General features: G+C 42.9%; 1 protein-coding gene across 1 annotated transcript in view; it reads right to left on the reverse strand.

Annotated features, from left to right (window-relative positions):
• The window catches only part of FARP1 (FERM, RhoGEF (ARHGEF) and pleckstrin domain protein 1 (chondrocyte-derived)), a gene marked incomplete at its 5' end in the record, with an annotated part of 55,949 nt that overhangs the window by 2,651 nt on the left and 29,646 nt on the right, over positions 1 to 23,652 (reverse strand). Inside the window, 9 exons of the mRNA XM_010021219.1 lie at positions 892 to 999; positions 3,453 to 3,616; positions 4,101 to 4,213; positions 4,748 to 4,830; positions 5,692 to 5,781; positions 7,677 to 7,745; positions 10,556 to 10,686; positions 13,007 to 13,244; positions 14,626 to 14,707. Of these exons, the coding sequence (XP_010019521.1) occupies positions 892 to 999; positions 3,453 to 3,616; positions 4,101 to 4,213; positions 4,748 to 4,830; positions 5,692 to 5,781; positions 7,677 to 7,745; positions 10,556 to 10,686; positions 13,007 to 13,244; positions 14,626 to 14,707 (1,078 nt within the window). The remainder of the gene's footprint in view (positions 1 to 891; positions 1,000 to 3,452; positions 3,617 to 4,100; positions 4,214 to 4,747; positions 4,831 to 5,691; positions 5,782 to 7,676; positions 7,746 to 10,555; positions 10,687 to 13,006; positions 13,245 to 14,625; positions 14,708 to 23,652) is intronic.

Here is a 23,652-nt window from a genome sequence, read left to right on the forward strand (position 1 = left end):
ACGCCCTTATACAAAGCTCCTCTTCAGCTTTCTTTTAGGCCCCCTTTAGGTACTGGAAGGCTGCTAGAAGGTCTTCCCTGAGCTTTCTCTACTCCAGGCTGAACAAGCCCAATTCTCTCAGCCTGTCTTCATAGGAGAGGTGCTCCTGCCCTCTGATCACCTTTGTCAGCCTCCTCTGGACTTGTTCCAACAGGTCCATACCTGTCTTGTGCTGGGGGCCCTGGAACTGCACACAGTACTGCAGGTGGGGTCCCATGAGAGTGGAGCACAGGGGGAGAATCAATATTCTACTACTACTTTTTTTTTCACTGCAGAAACTGTATCATTAAGGATTTGTGTAGCAATGAAAGTATAATGTAGCAACTGGAATTATTTGTGTTTATGTCCTCCTTGAATACAGAGCTTTGAAAGTCCAACAGATTGTAGACTTTCGCAGTGGGATGTTTGCTAATATGGATTAATCGTTGGCCACTGTTCTTTCTTGTCTGATATGGATGTCTAAGCATCCATAATGGCAAACCAAATTGGTTAAGTCACCATGAGATCTTTAATTGTAATAATCTCAGAATTCCTATGTGAGCTTTTAACTCCCGTTAAAACCCACACCACAGTTTCTGAGCAGCAGTGGTATCTGTTGTGCTTCTAGGGATGACACAGACTGTGACTGCTGAAAGTTTCAGGAACGAAGCATGTGTTCTTCAACTGCCAAGAAAGCAGACAGAGAAAAGGCTCTGCTCTATGGTCTACCTGCTACTGAGCTGTGACCAGCGCACCTGCTTCTCTTGCCCACAGCTCCCCTGAGCGATGGATGCTTTTTTCTCTGCCTCCTCTTTGAAAAAACAGAAGGTCTTCTCCAGCCCCCCCCCCCCCCATACTTGTGCAGTCTGTTACCTGGTGCGATTTATAGAAGAACATACAGAAGTTGGTGAACACCACCCAAAGCTTCTGCCACCCGTTGCTGTTTTTGAATTTTCTGAGGAGATTCCCAGACAGCTGGTTCTGAAACAGATCAGAAGGAGCCAAATAAAACAGTGGAAGGTACCTGCAGCTTAATTATTGTAAGAAAAATTATCTGCCTTTATCTGGTTGTGTGTGACCTTGTTGTACGTGAAAATGTCTTGGTTGAATGGATGTATATTTCTTCTGCATTGTTCTACTTCTAAGTAGTACTTTAATATATATTGTTTGTAGCTGGGTACTTCCAAAAACTTCAAGCTTCTATACTAGTTTTTTTTTTAATTGAGCTGTCTGTCAGTATTACATCACTAAATATCAGTCTTGTTATCCTAGTCTGGCTTTGCTTTGTTCAAGTGATACTTAAATAGAATGGAAACAGAAAGTCTGACATGGATTTGTGATGTAAAGGAAAATTATGACATACTTGAGAACCACAGATAGAGATTGAGCTCTCAGTACCCAGTGAGTTCACATGGTAACTTTTCAAAGATTTCAAAAGCAAGGACTGTTAACCTTAGTCTTAGCTGAGTTCTGGATATTTTAAGAAAAAGGAGGAGGAAGACATAACCAAGTACGAGTATTTAATGTCTGGCTGACTAGGCTATTCTTCACATTATGACAATGTGAAGTCCAGTATCATTGTGCCTTGCAAATCATGGGGAGTTTTCAGTGAATTAACTCCTTCCCATTCCTTGCTGACTGTAAGGGACCAAAATAGCTGTTTACATCATTCTCTTTATATAATGCAGAAGCTAATAACTTAATCTGTAAAGCTTAACAGTCAAAGTCTGGTGGTCCTGATGTATCTACTTCAAATGAAATAGTCTTGAAAATGTTCTGTCTTCACCAGTCTTGCACATACAATAAAGCCTTTGCTTTGCAATCATCCCCTTCTCCGATATCTGGCCTGGTGCCTCCTTGCCCTAAGTTACAGGCGCACTCCTTAGTTTTCTGTTACCTCATTACTCTGGAGGATATCATAAAAGGACACGCTTTGCATTCGGTACCAGCAGACATATGAAATGGGAACAGGCCGCTGATCACTGATCAGTCCAGCAGGTAGGGAAGTACAGTCACTGACAGAGAGATGATCTTCTACCATGAGAGAGACAGAAAGGAGGAAGAGACACAAAGAAAATAAACGATAATGCTGAAGTGAGAGCCAACAACAGAATGATGTGAGCATGAGCGTAACCTGCCACACATGGAACAGCAGTGGAGCTGAAGATGTTTTCACAGAACAGTGTATGTCTCCAGGGTGTGTTTGGTCTTCGCTGCTTTGTTTGCATTCATTTGAAGAGGAACAAAAATAAGGAACAATGAGCACTGATCTCAGACCAGAAGATTTGCCTAAGTGTTTAATTGTTAGAATTAGTCACTGGTTTAAGTTTTACATCTATTTATAATAAGCCCTCTGCTTTAGAGAAAAATACGAGACCTTGTTCCGTGCTGAACTATTCTTCCCTTGCAGGACATAAGGGTATACAGAGCAAAAAGTCCACCTGCATGGGATTTGAAATGAGCCTCTACAGTCAGCGTTTTTTAGTAGAGAATAATTTTCTTTGTCATGTTTCAGCAACAAACTCACCATCTGTTTAGAAACAGAGGCAGTTACACAAACTATGAGTATGTCTTTCTTAGCATCTCTGTGTTCTGCATCAGTAATACGTCTTGTCTAGAGCAATGGTGGCCTGATGTTTGAGGGCAGCCCCGTGACTGCAGATCCACTCTTTAAAGATTCCTTTTACCATTTCCATTGAGCATACATTTCCATTTGTTGAGAACTGTGGTAAAGTACTCAGAGCTCCCTGGAGACTCTCTTGAGTGAAGGAAGAACACCTAAGCTGGCTTACCACCTCATCCTACAACCTACACTGAATGGAGAGGTTTTTCATTTTAATCTTTGAAAAGCCAATGTCTGCATCTTGTCTGTTGAGTACAGAATTAAGGAATACATATCAAATTGGCTTAGCTGTGATTAGGGAGGGAAAAAAGGATTTTCATTTTGAGGTGGAAAACGCAAATAAAGAAAAAGCAGATGAGACTGAGCAATGAGACAAGGTTCCAGAAAAGATGGCTAGGTAAAGAAAGTATGTTAGTAATACATGTAAGTAAAACTGGCTGCAGCAACTAAAGACAATATCCTTTCAGCTCAAGCAATGACTTAATGCCTCTGTAACAAAGCATTAAGCAGTTCATCCTGCTTTAAATTTTAAAGGGCATCAGCATTATTTTGGACAGTTATTTCTATGAAAATTACTGCTCTAACTGAATTTATGAAGATGCACTACGGAAGTGGATACACGTTTCTTGACTGATGGGTTATGCCATCTTTTAAGGATAGTTGTATAGGTGTGCCTGAAACTTCCCCAGGAGGAGACAACGGAACAGGGAGGAGACAACGGAATAGTGCACTTATTAAGGAGGAGCAAAAAGGAAATTGTCATTCAAGAGCGAATCTGGAGCTGCAGTTCAGATCGTTCTGAGGCAGATACCTCCACAGCAATACTAAAGTCGATCATTGAAACACTGGTATTTCTGTGCCAGCAGACGTGCACCGTAGTGTTGCCACGGTGTGGTGACTGACGTTCGAGTGAGGTGCGGGATGCACTGAGGTCGTCCTCAGATTCCTGGTCTACAGTAGTTTCATCAGGAGACTCTATGAAATGCAGGGAAAAAGCATCTTTCTTCCTCTATGCAACAACATATATAATTGGAAAAAATAAACAAATCAATTCTGTCCACAATATTGTGAACTAAAACACACTTTTAAAAGTAATTTTGTGCAGATGTTAAATAGATTATATTTTTTACGTGTTCATTTCTGGTTTATGTGTTAGAATCACAGACTAACTACCGTGCTTTGTTGCTGCTTTTAATACCTTCCAAGGACAGGCACTGCCCAAATCTTGTTAAATAGTTCCTGGAATCTTTATGCTTAAGTCATTTCTCTATTCAGTGCAACTTTCTGCTAACATCAACAAGAACATTAAAATGGCATGTATATAAATATATATATATAAAAATCAGGTTCAAATGTACAGTTTGACCTGTGGCCAGCATTTTTCACCATTTTGCTTAGAAGCAGTTACCAATCATACTGATAAAAGTGAATAAAACCTCCTCTCCAGTGTTTTACTTACTGTTGTCAGGTGGGCTGCTAGCCAGTAACTCTGGGGCAGGGCCACTGCTTTTCTCTGCCAGGTCTATTGCCATCTGAATGTCCTCAGTCCACTTGTCCATTTCAGAGCGGGTACTAACAATGAAAATTCAGGTTTTATTCAGTTTCATACAGGCTGGAAGCAAACGCTAAGAAATAGTCACAATCTGAACTTACTTACTTTCAATTCAAATAAATAAATTACAGAATCACAGAATGGTTTGTGTTGGAAGGGACTTAAAGCTCATCGAGTTCCAACCTCCTGCCGTGGGCGGGGACACCTTCCACTAGACCAGGTTGCTCCAAGCCCCTGTGTCCAGCCTGGCCTTGAACACTGCCAGGGATGGGGCATCCACAGCTTCTCTGGGCACCCTGTGCCAGAGCCTCACCAACCTCACAGTGAAGAATTCAGACACAAGATGCTAGGCTTTTTTTCCTAATAACTTAGGTTTGGTTCTGACCCCATCCATTTTTGTTTTTTAAAAGGTGGCTTTCACAAAACAATATGCCTTTGAAATTGTTTTAGGACCAACCCAAAGAAAATGCCACCTCCATGGTTTTCTACCTGTCCTACTGTGAAAGCTGCAGAGCTACACAGTTTATATGTGCATGTTGTCTCCACTGAATTACCTTGCAGCAACAACGATGGACTGGTGTTGACCTCGCAGTGTTAGACAATGAGGAACCCCCCATTCCTCTTCACTTTCTTCTATCTGAGAGAGAAAAGCCCAAATGCAGTCAGATTGCAGAAGTATGTTTTTCTTAAGGTGAAACAGTGAACTGAACAAGCTCTGACCACTGGGGAAAACTAAGAGAAATGCTCACAAACAACAATTCCGAGCTAGGTATTGAGCAAAACCATGGTGGCTTGAGATTGAAAAAGAAGTAAGTTCTGCAACAGCCTCTTATACCAAAAGCATGGCTTTGTCTGCTTAGTTCCAAAACCAGAAGGAAAATAGTGACTTTTTTATCAGAAGAGTGATTAATCACGCAAAAGGATGTGTTAAATGCTGGACACTGCAGCATAACTCAGTTCTGTTGTGAACAAGTCCATGCCAAGTGGACTATCAATAGAGTGGATTTCTAGAAACACGAGATAAAACTTGAAGCTTTGCAGGTGTTCAGAGAAACTGAGAACTTTGGCTTTAAGATACAGAGCTGAAAACATTAGGAAATGTTTTTTAATAGAAATTAGACTGTCGCTCCTATTTACTTGCATTGCACAGGGTGACTATAAGCAATTATGGATGAATTACTTGTAAGAATCACAGATAAATTTATGGTTTAAAAAAAGCCCATCTCATACGAAGTTTGCATTATAAGGAAGCTGTCTGCCCAAATGCCTTTTTTTTCCCACTTTTGCTATATAGTCACTTTTGTGTAGAAGGCTGCATGAACACACACCAAACCCAACACACCCCCAACAGGCCCTGGCAAATGTAGCCACAACTCCTCTGAATCAGAGAACAGCCCTTGGCTGCTGCTTTCAGTCCAGCAGAAATTCATCAAGCAATTAAGATGGGACCACAATTGGCCATTTAAGCACAAATCCCTTAAGTTCTCATGATACTTACTGTCATGCCATACAGTGGGAGATGCCCGTGCACTTTGAACTGATTTGATGCTGTCAGGCCTCTACTTGTGTACAACAAGATATCGTTAAACTAAAAAGCAAGAATAAGTGTTACCAGGATGATGTTGGCAAGTATGTACATAGAAAAAAGATATTAGAATGGTAAATATGGGAAAGCTGCCCAGTGCTGGCTATTTATATGGTAGTCCTAATGCCTAATCCAAAATATTGGCTTCCACAGTATTCCAGTACCTAGAACTAGCACCTGTAATTTCCCTGCCTTCCTTCCCAGCTAGTCTCAGGCACATTCCCACTATTTCCCACTGGGTATCTTGTGATGACTTCTAGTGCTCCCTTCATGATCTCTGGGTCAGAACTAAGAAGCCAAAACAGCAGTGAAACCAAGTAATACGTTTCACACTCTGCCACACTTTGAAGCTATGGAAGGTAAGGGTGTTTCATCCATGTTTTCTTCCAGTTTGTGTGAAAAGGCAAGCAAGCACGACAGAGAGAGGTGTGTCCAACGTAACTTTGAAGTAAGTAGCTATCTGTTACTCCCATATTCAGAAAGAGACATGTTTTAATGTAGAGATGGCTTTAGGTTAGAAATACCAAGGGGAAGAGACTGACTATCTCAATTTGTAGAGCAGCAGTTGTCAAAAGCATGTCAAATGACCACCTGCACTGCCATAAAATAAATGGCATATTTTCACTGTGCCATCTGGGTCAAAGGATTTTTGTCTCAATCCAGACGGTTGCATCAAGAAAATCACGCTCTGTGGTGTGAAGCTGAGCTCTCACCACAGTCATCTACAGCCCAACAGCACTAACTCCTGAAGCTATGTGGATCAGCCACTAGAGGGGGATTTAATTTTGCTAATGATTACACATGTGTTTGGAGTCCCAGAATACTGACCCGGGATTTTACCTCCAAAAAGATTCTGGTGCTTGAGACAGACCAAAGGCTTCTTCGCCAGCATGAGAACCTGACTTTAAGTGTTTTATACAGGTATAATATGGAGGCATCATCTGGTAACAAGAATTGTGGTAGACAAGAAAACACGCACCATATTCACTAGGCTTCCTCTTTAGTGCCTTTACAAGCAGAAGGATAATCCTACCCAGGTAGATTTAGCTGTTCTATCTTTGTCTCATTTGAAAGATTAAATGCCAAACGTCCTGTAAAGCCTAGCACACTCACAAGCTGTTTCTACACACCCACTGTCTTCACCTTCTGCATACAAGAAGCTAAGGAAGTATTTTCTTGGACTAGAACTGTAACACTGGACTAAAAGAATCTATGCACTCAGCTGGGTATCCTGCTCAGCAGCAGCAGCAGGATGGGGAGCTTGGGAGCAAGCCAGCTGGTGGGGAAGAAAAAAGGAGGAACCACCTGGACAGTTCTTGTGGATCAGAGACCGACCCGCATAACCTGAAAATGCTGTGAGTGATGGTGGGAGGAGATCACCTTTCCTCATGTGAGAACCGCAAAATGTATGTCCAGGTAAAGGCAGGTCCAATAACATGCTGGGCACTTGTGGGCTGAACCCTGGATAAACTTGGCCCTGTAAGTGCCCTGAGAGCATTATGTGGATTATGGTTCATACCACCAGGAGTTACTCTTTGTCTTCTTTTCTGGATATGATCACTAACCCTGCTGCCACTTTTCATTTTATAATGACTCTGCTTTTATTTAAGACGATGTGCTAGGAGGTATTATTTTATTATTATATTCACAGTGTCATACAAAAATAGCTTCATCTCTTTAAGAAGCAGTTAGAAAGAGAATACTGGGTTTGGACAGAAATGTAAGTTCTTAACAACCAGCTACAAAGGCTGCTATAAATTAATATATAAATTTATGTTAACTTAAATAAGGCTGTTTAAAAATACTTGCTATAATTCACAATTCGACTCTAACAGTATGTCTAATAGTTGCCTATAGTTACATTTCATTATACAAAGAAAAACTGTCTTCTTGCTTACCAGAAAGAACATCCGTTGCTGTAAACCTTTTCCAGACAACTTACTGAGGCTGCCCAGTCGAATGAACTCCTGTGGGAAACAAATACAAAATAAATATGTATCTTCAGGAAAAAAGATTACCATTATTTACTGTGCAAACATAAATATGACTACTTGGTCATGGGACTGACTTGACTATCAGTTACCAAGACATTTTCTTTTCTTTATTATATATGTTAAAAATCTTATTTATAGCACAATTTCTTTCTATCCATAACTGTCTTTAGGATAAACTCCTCCATAGTCTTTAATTCACTTTCAGAAAATTCAGCTAAGCAAAATTTTCTTTACCCAACATAGATTCCTTCAGACAGCTCCTTCTTTCCATTTTAGGTATGTTTCATGGTACAAATGATGTTAAAACTAACTGTAAGTTGGCCTGTATGTTACTGGTTAGCCACTGGAAAGTTTCTGTTGTGTGTATGGCATGCATTCATTGAGACATAAAAATCAGCTACACAAACCAACATCACCATCAGGAATGAAGGAAATTTGTCTGGCAGTGTGAGTTATCTGGGTGCTATACATGTCCTATCATACAGTACGTTAATTCAGATCAAACTGCTGAAGAATGTTTAGGGATGGAATTACAGGAAAAGTAGCACATTTGAAACTTTCAAAATGCTGAATTTCCTGAGCTTACTGTAAACTAGACTGTAACTCACCCTTCCACTTACCTGAAACCCATCAAAATACCATTTTCCAGTCACTCCCTCCAGCTTCTGCCAAGAGGGTTATATTTATTTATTACAGTCTTTCTAAGGTCATTCTACTCGTAATTGTGAATATAAAAGACATATAAAGCATCAGAATCACCTGCAGCTTAGATATAAACTTTAAGTTTAATCTGTTCAGAGAGACACTCTGGTTGCCTTAGGGTTGCTGTGACGTGTCCAGTCCCTCTACCTGCATTGTGTAAAGGTTAAGGGCTGGAAAAAGTGGCTAGAGGTGGTTATCCCTATCTCAAGGTAGGTTCATGTAACCAGAGGGGCCAATGGAAGCTGTTGCTGGCCACCAAAGAATATTAATCTTGATTAAAATGTATATGGTGCCACCTAATAGCCACTTGCAGGCTTAGCACCACCGTGTCAAGCACTGTGCAACGACATGAATCAAGAGCCGCGGGTCACTGCAACCTGCAAGCACAATCGACCATGGGATGTTTTAACATCCAATAAAGCAACCAGCTCAGTGGAGACCGCATTCAGGGACAAGTGGAAGAGGATGATTACCTACAGCCTCCTTTAGAACAGCTGAATCACCAGCCTAACATGAGACTTCTCCTCTGAGATATGGAATTCAGCCACCTTAGAGTAAACACAGCTGTGGGTGATAGTGGCATTTGCCTCACAGCCCAGCCTGCACTGGGGCAGGGACTTCAGTTGGAGCCAGAAAAGCTGCCAAAGGGCTGGAAGCAGCAACATCTTGGGCATGTGCCAGAGTATAGTGGCCAATGCTTTCTGCCTTGGCAGGCAAACAACTTCTGCCCCCCGTCTGCCTTTTTCTTGAACTTCCTATGACAGGAAGACTGCTTGTTCTTTAAATAGAAGAGGGTAGCAGAAACACCCGATGACAGCCTTTAATTTCATGTGATAGAGATGCACAGGCTGTGAGGGGCTTGCCAAGGAAGTGAACGTCTGTGGATCGCTGGATGGAGGCATGAGCTATGGCGGATGCTTGGGAGACAGGGAAGAGGCAGAGTGAGGGAGTGGGGAACAACCACAAATCCAGAAATGCCTGTGCCCGCCACTGCCTTCACAATGAGGCATCAGCTTCAAACCCCTTTGTCTGCATGTTTGAATCCTGAAATGAACTAGACCCTAGAGAGCTCAGCAAGCTGTCCCCTGCCACAACACTGCTGTGACACTAGACATGGACATGGCACGGCAAGCAGAGCAGCTATCCTGTGGGATCTACCAGGGCTGGGTGGACACAGTGGAGAGCAAGTTCAAGGGCTGCTGTATTTGCAGTTCAATGCAAAACTCATCTTTCTTCCAAGCTGTTTCCCAGAAATACATAAGGGGGTGAGAACAGTCTAGCAATGCATTTTACCCACCATTTCAGTTGCTGCAAGTACCGTTTTTGTTTATTACACACAGAAGTCAGGGAGTGGGAGGACATTACTTCAACAAAAGAAAACTTTCAGGTTTACATGTACAGGTACCTGCACCTAGAAAAGTAAAAAAGGCTACAAATATTACACCGAGGCTCGTTTATTCTGAAATAAGCCTCTGTTCTCAAAAAAAGCCTTGACAAGTAAGGAAAAGATGTTGGTATTTTTATAACACAATTAAAAGTGTTTACTTAAGGCAACACGGTCTCAAAAAGTACTGCCTAATGTTACATGTAGATTAAAGAGACTGCTTGTTTCCCAGGGCTAAGAGTTTCAAAGCTAAGCATCGTGAAAGGGCTGAAGGTCCTCCAGAGCTAATGTCTTACTTTTCCTTTTATCTGCCATGCTCTAGCACCGAGGGTTGGAAAAAGCAAAAATTCAGGGCAGCAAGAAATAAGGAAAGGTGCAACCGCTCAAGCTTTGAATGCTGTGATAAATATTACATTTTTACCACCTCTGAGGTAATAGGTATTTGGAATTGCCTAAACCATCCAAATCTACACATAAGATAAACCTAATAAAATCAGTAAAAAGGTAATAAAGATGATTGCTTCTTCCTACTTTAAAGGCTGCTGTTTTCTACAGTATTATGCTGTTTATGTTTGATAGTTCTTGGTGAGGAGAAAAAGGAAAGGCAGTTTCACAGCTGCTCCTAAAAAACAGGCTTCTAATACATACCTAATGCTTTGAAATTGTAACAGACCTTGACCACAACTCTGCTACTTACCCTTCCTGGGATCACCAGATTGTCTATGCCTATCAAGTCTTTCTTGAGTTCATGCAGCTTCTGGAAGTTCTCCATCTTTATCATATTGCCATGGAGCTGAGCCACCATTTCAGAAATCTCAGCCAAAGCAGCTAGATGGACAAAACCATAAAATGTTTATTAAAAATGTACAAGAACATTCAAAAAGAAGGATGGCTTTTGTCTGCAGCACCCAGCTTATGAACCTCACCCTTCTTGTGTTACCCTTCTCTTTCACAGTGGAAAGCTACTGAGGCAGACTAAAACCCACACAAACTCTGGACATCATCTTATGGTGCAGAGGGGAGAGGGTGCAGTGTTGTAATGAAGAGACAGCCTATTTCCTCAACCAAAAGTTTGCTCTATTTTAGCCACAGGGACTTTGTTCGGAATACTCAAGTCAATTTGGTGCGCCAATGAATAGGTTCTCCTAAAGGACATTTCCAATTAATCTAGGGATCTTCTCTATGCCTGAAAAAATGTGCATTTTCCCCCTGCTTGCAGCAGACTGGGTCAGGTCCATATTTGAAAACACCAGGAAATGGCAGTGCCATTTACTGTATCATTTCAGATAGTAAACAGTAACTCTGGGGTTTGTCCTCAGACTCAGCAATGAGAACAACTAAAAGAGCTGCATGCTGCTGGGTTGCATCACATTCTACTTCATTCTCTCCAAAGACACTACCAACAGCGAGTGACCTAACACCTGGGAGTGATTTTTCTAAGGAAAACCTCCAATGCTGAAGGGGATTTTTGCTGTGTGAAGGATTGCATGGGAGGAAGCAGGCATTGTGAAGTCCCACTGTGGCAGCAGAAGCCAAATCCAGCACTCAGAAGACCAAAAATGGCAGAAGCCAAAGCGGGTGCAGGCTCCTGCCAATCTGCTTCCTTTGTCTTGTCTTTTTGCTGTGCCAGCAATGCAGTACATCAGCTCAGAGAACTAAGCTGAAAATCACTTCACCATTTGATCTTTCCTGGGTGACCAGCTCAGGGACTGGCACCCTGTGCCATCAGGTATGTGAGCACCACCCTTGATACACCAGGATGGATGGGCAGTCTCTGAATGGGCTAAACACACTTTAATGACTGATTTTAGCACTAGGAAGAGCAGTTAAGAGTCAGTTAAAAAAATACAGTCAAGGGAACAGTAACAGTGCTTTTTTCTCCCCTCTTAGATCATTGCTCAGTGCACAGTTCATCCATTAGTGGGAGACCTGTGCTCTCTGGTGGGATTCACATTCACATTTCGCTTTAACAAAAATCTGCAAACACATTAGTAAGAGACTGATCCCAGAGCAGTGGTGTCTTTGAGTCACACTGTCCTTCTCATGCTCTCTAATTTTCACCCCTGAATTCTGTGTTAATATCCATTTCAAAAGTGTAGCTGGAATCAAACCTTGATAGGCACTGCACTCTGTGGGGAGGTGGGATCAGACACATCATCCTCATTTCCTAACCTTGGCTAGAAGAAATGAAGGCACTACTTGCTACATTCCTTGAGCTCATTCAGGCCGTAGCTACATCCGGGCAAACATCTGTGTCACGCAGCACTTCAGTGCCACAGACCTCTGTGGCATTTCCTATTGCTACAGGTCAAGTTACTTCTGCACTTTGTGCGTTGCCTGCTGTGGGTCTCATCACATGGCATCTAAAGGAACTTAGGCAGCTAACACCTTACAGCTGGGAGCAGTCACCCTGAGCACTGCTCACTGCCCAAGTCCTTCCATGGATGTGCACTGAGTGCTGGCTGCATAGATAACATATAGTTGTCTTTAAATAGCTATACTACTCTATCTAGTAGTACTACAGTAGATAGCTTGCAATGGGGGTGGGGGACGGGGTGAGGAAAGAGGAAAACAAATCACCAGAAAGAAAGAGCAGGCAGCGAGTTCAGGCTGCAGGAGGAAAATTTCTTCACATTTAGAGAAAAACCATGTTGGCAGCTTTGTGTTCCTGAAACAAATCATGGGAATGGGAATAGAGCAAACTGTATGTCTGGGGAAAAAAAGACAATATTAAACAGCAGCCATACTGGGTCAGACCAAAGGTTCACCTGGGCCAATATTCTGTGTTCCTAGCGGATCTCTAGGGAAATCCAGAAACAAGCACTTATGGTAGGTTCCCTGCGTTCTCTCCCAACCTCTCCACTGTTTTCAGTTCAAGGAACTTCCTGAACTGCATGTCATTTCTGTGTGTTTAATAACCCCCAGCAGATTTCTCTTCCAAGTTCTTGTCCAGATTATGACACAACGTGTATACAAGAGCAATCTTAATCCTACCATTTCTGGCTGCCTGAGTGCTGGATTTTGAAACTCAATCCTCCTTCAACACAGGCTTAAATTGTCTTTTTTTTTGCTTTTGTCCAGCCATGCACCTCTAATAGATTTGGATGCCATTCCCCAGCTCCAGGAATTGGAATCTTCTCTTACTTACCTCTTGAATCCCTGAAGTCAATGTGGCTTGGTGGGTAGTGTTTGCAAAGCCTCTCCATTATCTGCTTGTAGTGCATCAGCCTGTGTAAAGGTCTGAGAAGGAAGGTGTTGAGAGGCAAGTAGCAGACTTTCTGTAGCTCAAAATCTCTGCAAAAGGTCTCCAGCTTGCGAGAGTTCTTGATCCCGTTCTCCAACTCCATTAAAATCTCATTGTGCTTCCACAGGTGAATTGTCAGTTGCTTACATGCATAAAGAAAAGAGCATGTGGTAGAGCTCTTAGCAATTACTGTGAGGCATGACTCAGCCCAAACCCATTCCAATAAAAAACCCAACTAGCACAGCATTTGGGATTTTGCAAACCAAATTGCTGTACAGCACAATGGCTCTGATATTCGCTTGAAAAGAAGAAATGGCATTACTCATTTCAAGTGTACCCCCCATTCCCTCTGCATTCCCTGTAAAACAAAAGTACATGAGCAAACAAGACTAAGTCTCACATCAGTGAGAAATCTAAGGGCAAGATGATGGATGACAAGAATATAGCTCATGCAAGTAGGTGCAACAGGGAGAGAACCAGACAATGCGAATGCAGAGCTAAGAAACCAAATGGGATTTTCTAGGAGGATGAAGGGATTTAGGTGCCCCAGTTCACTTAGGTGCTTTTGGGGAACTGAGATGCAGGCAAATGGACTTCTAGCTCTGCTCCCCTGATATTAACGGGAAGTTGCATCTCTTGGGAATCTGAACAAACACAAAAGCAGAGGCACTGTCTAACAGAAATCTTTGGATTACATCCTTTTCTGCTTAGTACAGTTTCTAAGATGATCTCACTGGCAGGAGGGGACTTATGCATCAGCAAGTGAATGAGCTTTGCATGAAATAACATAACTTCACTTAGGTCTCAGTATCACAGACGTTCATGAGTCCTATTTAAAACAATTCAGCAGTGTATTTTAGTCTGCAAAGTTTTCACAGGCTCCTGTGCTTGCCTTCCATGCTGTGTGTTCAGCAGCACAGAGCACCAAAAATACTACTCCAGCCAGACTAAGAAACAGATGCAAAGTCTGCAGAACATTACACCTGGATTTACAGTTCATATATGTACTTTTGCTTTCAGCTTTAAAGGGATCAAAGGCAATTATTTATTCAAATACTTTTCATCTACCTTGGCACCATAATGCACAAATACAAGTTTCTCAAATCAAATCAATATCCAGGTTACGGTCACTACTCCTGCAGTATCTTAACACTTATATTTGTGTGAACAAATAGGCGCACATGGCATTTGAACAGTCTCTTCAGCCACACAAATTCCTCTCTTTTGCCTTCTTATTTGACAGAAAAAAGAACTGGAAATGAAATGTTCCTGAACTTTCGTGTTCGTTGTTCCTATATTTGGAGAGTAGAATGAGGAAAGAGGCTGGACAATTTAAAATCAGCTTGCAATTCTGAAATCTCAGGGCTCACTGAATGCTTGCTGCTTCACCAAAGGAAACTTCTACAGCATAAGCCTTGATTACAATTGGCAAAGACCAGCAAAAGAGGCAACATCACATGAAAATGAAAAGCACACTAATGTTAATCTGTGTCAAAGCTTAATAGTTATAGGATCATTCCTACCTTCATACTCTGAATGTTCTTTAGCATAACATCTCCAATTCTTTGGTAATCTCCTTTAATGTGAGCATTAGAGCGGCCTTCCCTGTCAGCAACAGAAGTATCACACACTTTAATCATGCAATAAACCTCCATAATCACTTGTAAGCACAGAAAAGGACTCAATAGCTCATTTCTTTTAAAATCCTGACCCCCATGCTCCTTTGCTGGGGATTGTGTGAGGAATCTTCCTGATGAACATGTAATTCCCAGGTACAGGACACCTTTCACCCAGCCCACCTTGCACTCCTGGCAACAGAGACAGCAGGCACTTAGCAGAAGAATTAGACTTCTAAAGACAATTGCTAGTGTTTTTAAACACACCAGAGAAGGCTGGAAATGGCTGGAAGGAAAGGAAGACATAAAATCCCATGACAATATGTAGGCCTAGAAGAGAAGGATAATTCATCCTGTCTAGAAACAAGGACCACACCCCAGAACAGGACCCGCAGGTGTTCCTCCTCTGAAAAGCTTTCTGCTTGTACAAGGGAGAAGGGGACAAAAACCCCCAAATCCATCCAGCATCTGGGATTGACTCGTAAGTGTTACATACTGGCAGGAATTTTCTTTCAGTGTGTCACTTCTGGTATTAAAAATGCAAACTGCTCCCTCCCACCCAGCCAGCTGCACTTGGGCGAGCGCTCCGTTTTGATAAATCCCAGCTCCTGATGAGAAAGATATTCCTGCTTCTAAACCCATGTGTGAGACAGGCAGGGATGTCACACTCTGACTGAATCCAAACATATCTTCTAGAAAACAGGAGGAAAAATCATGAATGTAAGAACCTGTTACAGATCTGTTCTGACCAAGTTAGGTTTTCAAAAGAAAATCACTAGAGGGGTGTGGGGAGAAGCACTGTCCCGCTCCTCTTTCCAGCTTCTAATACTGCATCCAAATTTGCTACAGTGTGGCTTTTTACATGCTGTCCTTCAGCTCCCACATCCGAGCACTGGGAGACAGATCCAGTCCTGGTGTGAGCAACTGCAACTGAGTCAAAGAAATGCACTACCTTGGTAGCGGGCAGAAACATAATCGAGCTGTAAAAGAACCCAAAGGTTAACAGGACCTTTGTTTTGGGTTTTACCCACTTGCAGTAGTTCACACTTTAAAGAAAATTCTGTGTAGTGAAGGAGTAAGTGGACAACCAGGTGGTAAACCTCTGCAATTTAGTCAGAGAGGTCCCACACTCACCAGATCACAGAAGATGCAGCTATTGTTAGGAATATACTTTCACTGGTAAAACACATAGAATTTTTTTTTTCTTTAAATCCCTAACATTACACTAATAGATGCATACTCAGAAATATATTTTCTTTTGTAAAGTCAGACATGGTTATGTTCATGCTGGATGGTCTCTCTGCATACTTTGCTAACCAGGAAGTGTGGAGGGGACAGCTTACGAACACTACACAGTAACATCTCCTATTTTACCCTTCAACAGAGAGACTTGGTTGATAAACAGGGATTGCTCCATGTCCATTTGAACAATATCCAGTTTCACAGGCTGTCTTTAATTATTTCCTATTGTGTTACTGCTCCCAGACATTCAGATGCCTATTTAAACAAGAAAAATACAATTCTCAAGACTTTTTATGGGTTTTGTTCTTTTCTGAACCCAAAGATTACACTGGGGTGAGAAGTCATTTTGTGTCAATGGTACCTTTAATTAGCATCACCAGTTTTGCAAAAGCATTACCTTATGTAAACACTGCCATAGCTAAAACAAGCCCCAAGAAATGTTCTATATTGCAAGGAACAGCAGAGGTATGTATGGACATTACAAGACTACAGTCTCCACACAACCTGAGGATGAAAGTCCAATTTCTCTCTCCAGGAAGCCTCTGCCTGTCAAGTCATGTCCCCTCTATGCTGCTCCCTGCTTTTCCCTTTCCCCACGTCCTATCCATTCAGCAGCTCTCCCTACAGAGATTTCCTCTGAGAGCTTGTAAATATAACCTCCCAGCCCCTAAAGCTCTGCTCAAAGTGGCGTGTATCGAAGTGCTCCCGACTGAAAACCACAACCATTTGACGTCCAAGGCAGTAGCACCGCACAGGCAGGGAGCAAAGGGAAGTCGCCCTCCACCCGTGCAGCCAGCATGCAGCATCCCATCCCAAATGGTTCACACTGTGCTGCTGCACACAATCCCAGAAATGCCAAAGCCAGATGAACTTGTGCTGCTGTCAGTAACAACGTGGTATTTGGTAATTATCTCCAGAAGAATTCTTGCTTTATGTGTTATTCTCTAACTCTCTGGCACTGCCTGGATCTTTTCTTATGTCTCTACCTTTGATTTAATCTAATGGACTTCAGCAGTTTGGTAACTTTCTGATTTACTGCCAAGATAAATATTAAATACATCATGACAGACTGATACTTCTAAACAGAAATTGCTATTCTGATCTCAAGGCTACAGTACAGGTTGGATCGAATACTCATTGCAAATTTCTTCTCTACTAGCTAGCTACTCAAAGGCTGACCCCAAGCCTACTGAAGTCCTAGTGAGTGCTTCCCCTGACCTTGTGAACTTCAGCTAGTACTCAGTGCAGTTGTTCATTGAACAGTCAGGTCCTTATTTCCTAGAAGATGACCGCCTGACCCCTCTTCAGCACAGGCAGCACTGGCTGCCTGCACAGCATCTCATCACATCAGTCACACGCAAAGCATCAGGAACATTCCCCTTCACTGGCTTTGGACACAGACTGGTCCGAGGGTTTTTTTTTAAAGACTGAGGGCTTTCAAATCTTACCCTGCATCTTGGCAGAGTGACAAAGAAGGACAGAAGGGGGTTCCTCAAAAGCAACAGCCTCTCTCCAGCTGCTGGCTGAACAGTGAGAAGAGCTGAGCTGTACCAGAGCCCTCAGCCCAGGCCAGCGGATAACCTGTGCTGCAGGCAGATGCATACTGGAACAAGTAAAACCCTAGGAAAACCCAGAAATGTGATGACTGAGTATTCCTCCTGGTTCCAGCCATTCTCCTTGCTTTGGTTATTTATTTCCATGCAAACGCTGTCTCTTGCAACAGAGATGATTTTCTCACTGGGGATGGTGCATACGCATGTGGGCTGTGATGTGGAGCAGAGGAGCAGGGAAAGCTGAAGCCAGGCATGGGGGAACATGATGACTTCACATCTGCCTCCTAAACTCCATCTGTCCTGGGTTCAGCTGAACCCAGGACACCATCCTGTACTCCACCCCAGCTCTTTGCCAGGACTCCACAGCAATCCCAACACTACACCACCCTCTTCCACAGCTACTCAATGGTGCAAATCCCAAGTAAACAAGAAGAAAAGAAATGCCAAGAAAAGAGCAACCAAACACACAGAATATTAAAATAAAACCCAAACACCCGACCCATCAGATGGCGTCTTACTGCTTCAACAACCTGAAGCACAGCAGTGGAGAAGAGAGCTCTCCCTGTGTGTATGTGCTGAATAACAACACTCATTGTGCTGGGGTGGGGGGAAAGAAGCTGCTCATTTGTTGTGCATCGATGGCTAAATTGTTCTTCTCACTCCCTGTTTTCACGGGTCACTGTTTGAACATGGTATCTATCTGCCAGTGACAAGGGACAGAGCTCAGGGACTAGGTTCTTACAGATTTTTATCAGGAGCTGATTCTGACCTGACACTGCGCAGAAGATGTAGGAGCCGCCTTCCCCACGCATAATGTGCCCTCACTCCACTGACATTGTGGGGGAGGTCTAACGCCACTGAAAATCATGCTGAATAGTGGAGACACTATTCTATAATAAGCTAATTTCTCATTTTTCTCCAAATAGTCCCTTCCTTTTTACAGTAATGCAAGTGTACAAACAAACAAAGAGGAGGACACCAACTGTTATACCTCATAAGAGACTCAGACACTACCTTGCATGTTAGTAAAAATGGCCACCAGCTTGACGTACAGGGACTACACAAGCAGCTATGTTGGATTTTTGAATTACATGAACTTTTCAGTGCACATAATTGAAAAATTAATGAAAAGAAATCTCAGGTCAGCCCATACTACCCTCCATCACCCAAGAGTGGTAGTAGAAGGAACAGAAATTTGATGGGAATGGTGGGAAGGCAAAGAAGTAGAGAAAGATATCTCGACAGATCTTCTCAGGTGAACATAAAAAACCTATGATTGCAGCCCTTCAATTGCAGAAAAAATAAAAAATAAATTGCAGCAAATTATATTTACCACGTTTAACCTTTTGTTAGATGCTCAGGAACAGCATCTCCCTGCTGGTGACTGTAGCTTGTCTTTGAGCACTTAGACGCTTTTGGCTTTTTAGGAGTGTTATTAACTAAATTGCTGACATTAAGAAATACCTTAAACATACCCCATTACAAAAGCCTTTTAAATAAGAGGAACATTTTGTAACTGGAAAAGAAGAGTTCATACAAGCAAAACACCCTCTTCCTTGCACCCACCCTGCTATTACATAGTGCCTCTTACTGCCCTGCCCATTCCAGCCCCTGCTGCAGCTGTCCTGTCAGCAGTAAGTGGTGTATGAAATGTTGCTCAAAGCCTAAGAAATGTACTGCTGAAGCCACCAGAACTCCCCAGATTCCCATCAAGCCTTTGAGGAACATTCATGCATTTGAAGACTTTGGGCTGGCTAGCCCTGTTGTGGGATGAAACCCAATGTACAGCAAGCATGTGCCAGTAATGCTTTTGAATGGTTAAGATATTAGAGCAAGTAACACCATAGCATGGAAACATACTGAAATCACAACACTTCATACCTTGCCATGGCATGTCCTCAAAGGTGATCCTGGGCACATCCCACCAGGAGAGCAACGGAGACAAACGTAACATGGTGCTGTGGTGTGACTAATGGAACCTGGACAAGCTATTTCTCTCCCATGATTTCAAATTCATTCGGATGTAGCAGGCTCTAATCCCCAGAAGTACCCAAAAGTGACTTCAGCAAAGAAACTGTCCTCTCACAAGCGAGCCCAATGCTCTGCCACCAAGCCCCTCTTAGTATCTTTGTCTTAGGAATCCACGCTGCATTAACTCCAAGGTTTGTACTACAATACATACCTCATTTCTGTACTTGGGACAAACCTTGCCCGAACTGTCCCCTTCATCCCTCTTTACCAGACATACAGAACCAGCTGAGCAGTCAGTGCTCATGCATTTGCAAAGGCAAAGATGAGGGCTGCTGCCTTGTTTATATAAACTGTTTATCAGGCTGTTCTTCAGGACCACAAGTACTACTTCCCAAACAAAAAATGGTTAATAAATCAACATTTTAACTCATCGCCCTACACCTCTCCGAGTGCTTTTTATTACAGGTTTTCAAACTGGCTTCCATGAATCCTGATTGAGGCTTCTCCCTTCATATGCTAAGATCTAAGAGCTTTTTTCTTGCAAATCACCAGCCACACATTTCTCAGCCACATCTGGTCATACTGAGTAACAGCTTTCCTCAGAAGCACTGTAAACTCAGGAGGCAAACTACTGGCTTCCCTGGGAGAAGATGAGTCTGCCTGCATTTCTGGAATGCACATAGCGCTTTTTCTTCCAAGCCCATGGATAAGGCACAAAATGCAGATTCATACTAACTGATAGTGCTTCCTAAGGCAGAAATGGCTATTCTGGCTTGCCCCTGCATTGCCCTCTGCAATGCTTAGTGGTCAACCAGAAGGAGAAACTTATGGTTCTCCATTTGCCATCTTCTGTCAGAATTTACAGAAACCAGTAGGGAAATTTGTAATGCAAACACTTAAAGGGTGTGGGAAGATGAGCTCAATATTTTTGGCTGGAAAATGGTGTTTGGGACCCAAATGAACAGCTTATTAAACAGCTTAGCTAAATAAAGGAGTAAACCCAGACTTCTCAGATTCAACTGGCTAGATGCTAATGGAGCACATCACACTCTGCCTGCACTGCCCACATTGCGTAACATCCTTGCCATAGCATCTCTCAGGACCTCGAAAATAGGAGCCAGCTTTAAGTCGCTAAGATATACCTTCCCTTCCATACTTCCTTCCCAACAAAAACGGTTGGGAACTCCAGGTCTTGCACCCAAAGCCTTGCTAAGGAGTGACCTGGATGAGTCCAGGACTAAGACCTGGATGCCTGTGTGCCAGGTGCAACTCTCCTGGCACTTGCTAACAGAACAGCTTGATGTGTGCTGTTCCCTGTCCCATATCAGGCAGCTTCCTGCTCTTTTTCCTCATCCTCTCTTGCTGTGAAGAGGGCACAGCCCCATGTCTGCCTACATCCCCTATAGATCATCCTTCCTCTCCTCAAACCTCAGGGCCTCTAGAGAGGTTTTTTCACATGGTCCCAGGAACATGGTCAGTCTTGTGAACAGAGGGTTCAGCACAGTTGGGGTAACTGGGGGTATTCGTGGGCTGCTTCACTGGCCCTGTCACAGCACAGGCAGGGCAGAAAACATTGCCCAGAGCACGGTACGACTGATCTTAGGATGCTGTGCAATAAACCCACCAGGAATATGCCCAGTTTCATGGCCAGAAAGAAACTCTGGCTGTGAAAAATACATCAACTTCGTATATTCTGCAGTTATCTACTGGTGTCAGCATCAATTCATGTCTTGTTAAAAACTTTATCACTATGCACTAGACTGAGGTGTGATGCTCTGAAGAGAAAAATGAGTGAATTGTGTAAAGAAACAAATCAGACCTGCCAGAATCTATAACTGGGTCAAAAGGATACCAGCCCTTAAGATGCTCAGCAGCAAACAGCCTGCTTCTGACAGCAGCTTGAAACAGTTCAGAGGCCCTTGAGCAAGCCAGAAATGCTTTTAATAATGCACACAACCTGAGCTTCTTTGAGCCAAATAGTGAGTCTGTGGATGTTTTAACAAATTAAAAGCACAGACCCATCTAACAATTGTAATGCACAATCCCCCCCGGCCTTGCTCTCTTCACAGCTCTTTTGCAGAGCACAGGCTTCAATGTGATCCAAGTCCTATACAAGTGTCCAACACGTGGCATGAAGGTTTGAAACACACCTTAAACAAACACATTGATGTCTAGGCAGAGCAAGCAGGCTGAACTGCACTTGAAGTTGATGAAACCCAGCATCCTACTTGCTAGGGGAACACAGATGACTGGTTGTAGGAAGCTCTTCCTCTGAAACAAGCTCACACAGCACACCTGAGTAGGTAGGGGCTTTCAAGTAGCTTGATGAAGTCCACAGTCCTTTCATTCAAAGGCCCTTTTTTCAGACTCAGAATGGTTTGGGTTAAAAGGGACCTTAAAGATCATTTAGTTCCAACTCCCCTGCCATGGGCAGGGACACCTTCCACTAGACCAAGTTGCTCAAAGCCCCATCCTGGCCTTGAACACTTTCAGGGATGGGGCAGCCACAACTTCCAACTTCTCTGGGCGTCCTGTGGCACGGCCTCACCATCCCCAGAGTGAAGAATTTCTTCCTTATGTCTAATCTAAATCTCCCCTCTTTCAGTTTAAAGCCATTGCCCCTTGTCCTATCACTACTTGCCCTTATAAAAAGTCCCTCTACAGCTTTATTGTAGGTCCATTTTAGGCACTGGAAGGCTGCTAGAAGGTTTCTGTAGGACATACCATGCCCCTCTGATGAATGCAGAGCATGCTCATGTCTCAAGACACGTGTCCCACCTTCCTCTGCTCCACCTGCCTGGAAATTTAGAAGAGCTGACATAGAAAGGTCAGATTTAAATGAGCCCATTTGAATCCTGCCCACCCCTGCCTGCAGCAGTGCCACCAGCTTAGCCAGGCCCATGAGGAGCTATGCAGCTGATGTAGAGGCTGGGCAGTGCTCTGCACAGCAGTGGTGAACACAGCCAAAGCTCACTGGCTTAAAAACACCCTGGGCCAAAGGCAGAGGCACAGTCATGGCAATACAGAGCTAAGTGACCTTGACCACACTGCTAAAGACATTCCCTTCCACACTGACACTACCTGCTTCTTCAACATGCTGAGGGGGTGTTTATTTTTTGTCATTCACCACTTAATTAAACAGTAATCTCTATAGGATAGATTTTACTGCTTGCAGCTTACTTTGGCATCTGTGGCATTATATAAAAGCACCATCTCCAAAATAACACCAGCCAGCAAATCCGCCTCTCTTCCTAAGGCATGTATTCAGATCTTCCAGAACTTTACAAAACAAACACCATCTACAACAGCGGTATTATGCTAGGTAAACTCATGCTGTTGGTTGCAAACTGGATGCAGACCAAGCGGAGGAATGTGGTTACTTTACTGTCAAGTGAACGAGAGCAGCCGTCAGAGAATTCCCAGTGGCTTTACATTAGCTGTGGAAGGACATGTAATAGCTGAGCTGACAAAGTCAGAATGAGGTGCCCAGCTGGGACAAAGTTACCTCAGCAGAATATTTTCGAACAAATTTGTATTGCAAAGTCACTTCATAGCAGATCAGCACTTTGTATCACAGGGTAACTGCAGTTTAAATATGGTATTATGAGCCTTAAACTGAGGTTTACCACTCTGTGAAACCATAGCCTTAGGACACAAGGGAAAGCTAGAAAACAAAAGGCTTACTCAGCTCTAAAAGAAGCTAAATGAAAAGGAGAAACAAAATAAACCCATGGAAAGTCTAAAAGCCTGAATATTCTTTCTTTCTTCTAACATATCTCCCCACACTTCCTACACTGCTGCCTTTCCACAGCAGTCTGTTATTGCAGCACCTTCCAATTTTTGAAGAACATCACATCTGAACAGGAGGCTGGCATCCACCTTTAGTGCTACCAGCAACCAGAAGGATATAGGGGGAATCCCCGTTTCAACATGTGCCCGAACAATCAGCACTTAGAAAACTCAATAGATCAGACTGCTCTGACAGAGAGCAGAACTTGGTCCTTTACTAACTGCATAACTATTTCTTCTCTTATCACAAACTCTTAACCCCAACTGTTAATCCTACACCATGGTTGGAGAAACAATCACTATTTTACAACATTGGATAGTGCCTTATGCAATAAATGTTCCTTACTGGAAAGCAGTTAACACCAGTAAGAATCTTGAC

Source organism: Nestor notabilis, unplaced genomic scaffold, assembly GCF_000696875.1.
Source record: "Nestor notabilis isolate BGI_N333 unplaced genomic scaffold, ASM69687v1 scaffold1029, whole genome shotgun sequence".
NCBI lineage: Eukaryota > Metazoa > Chordata > Aves > Psittaciformes > Psittacidae > Nestor > Nestor notabilis.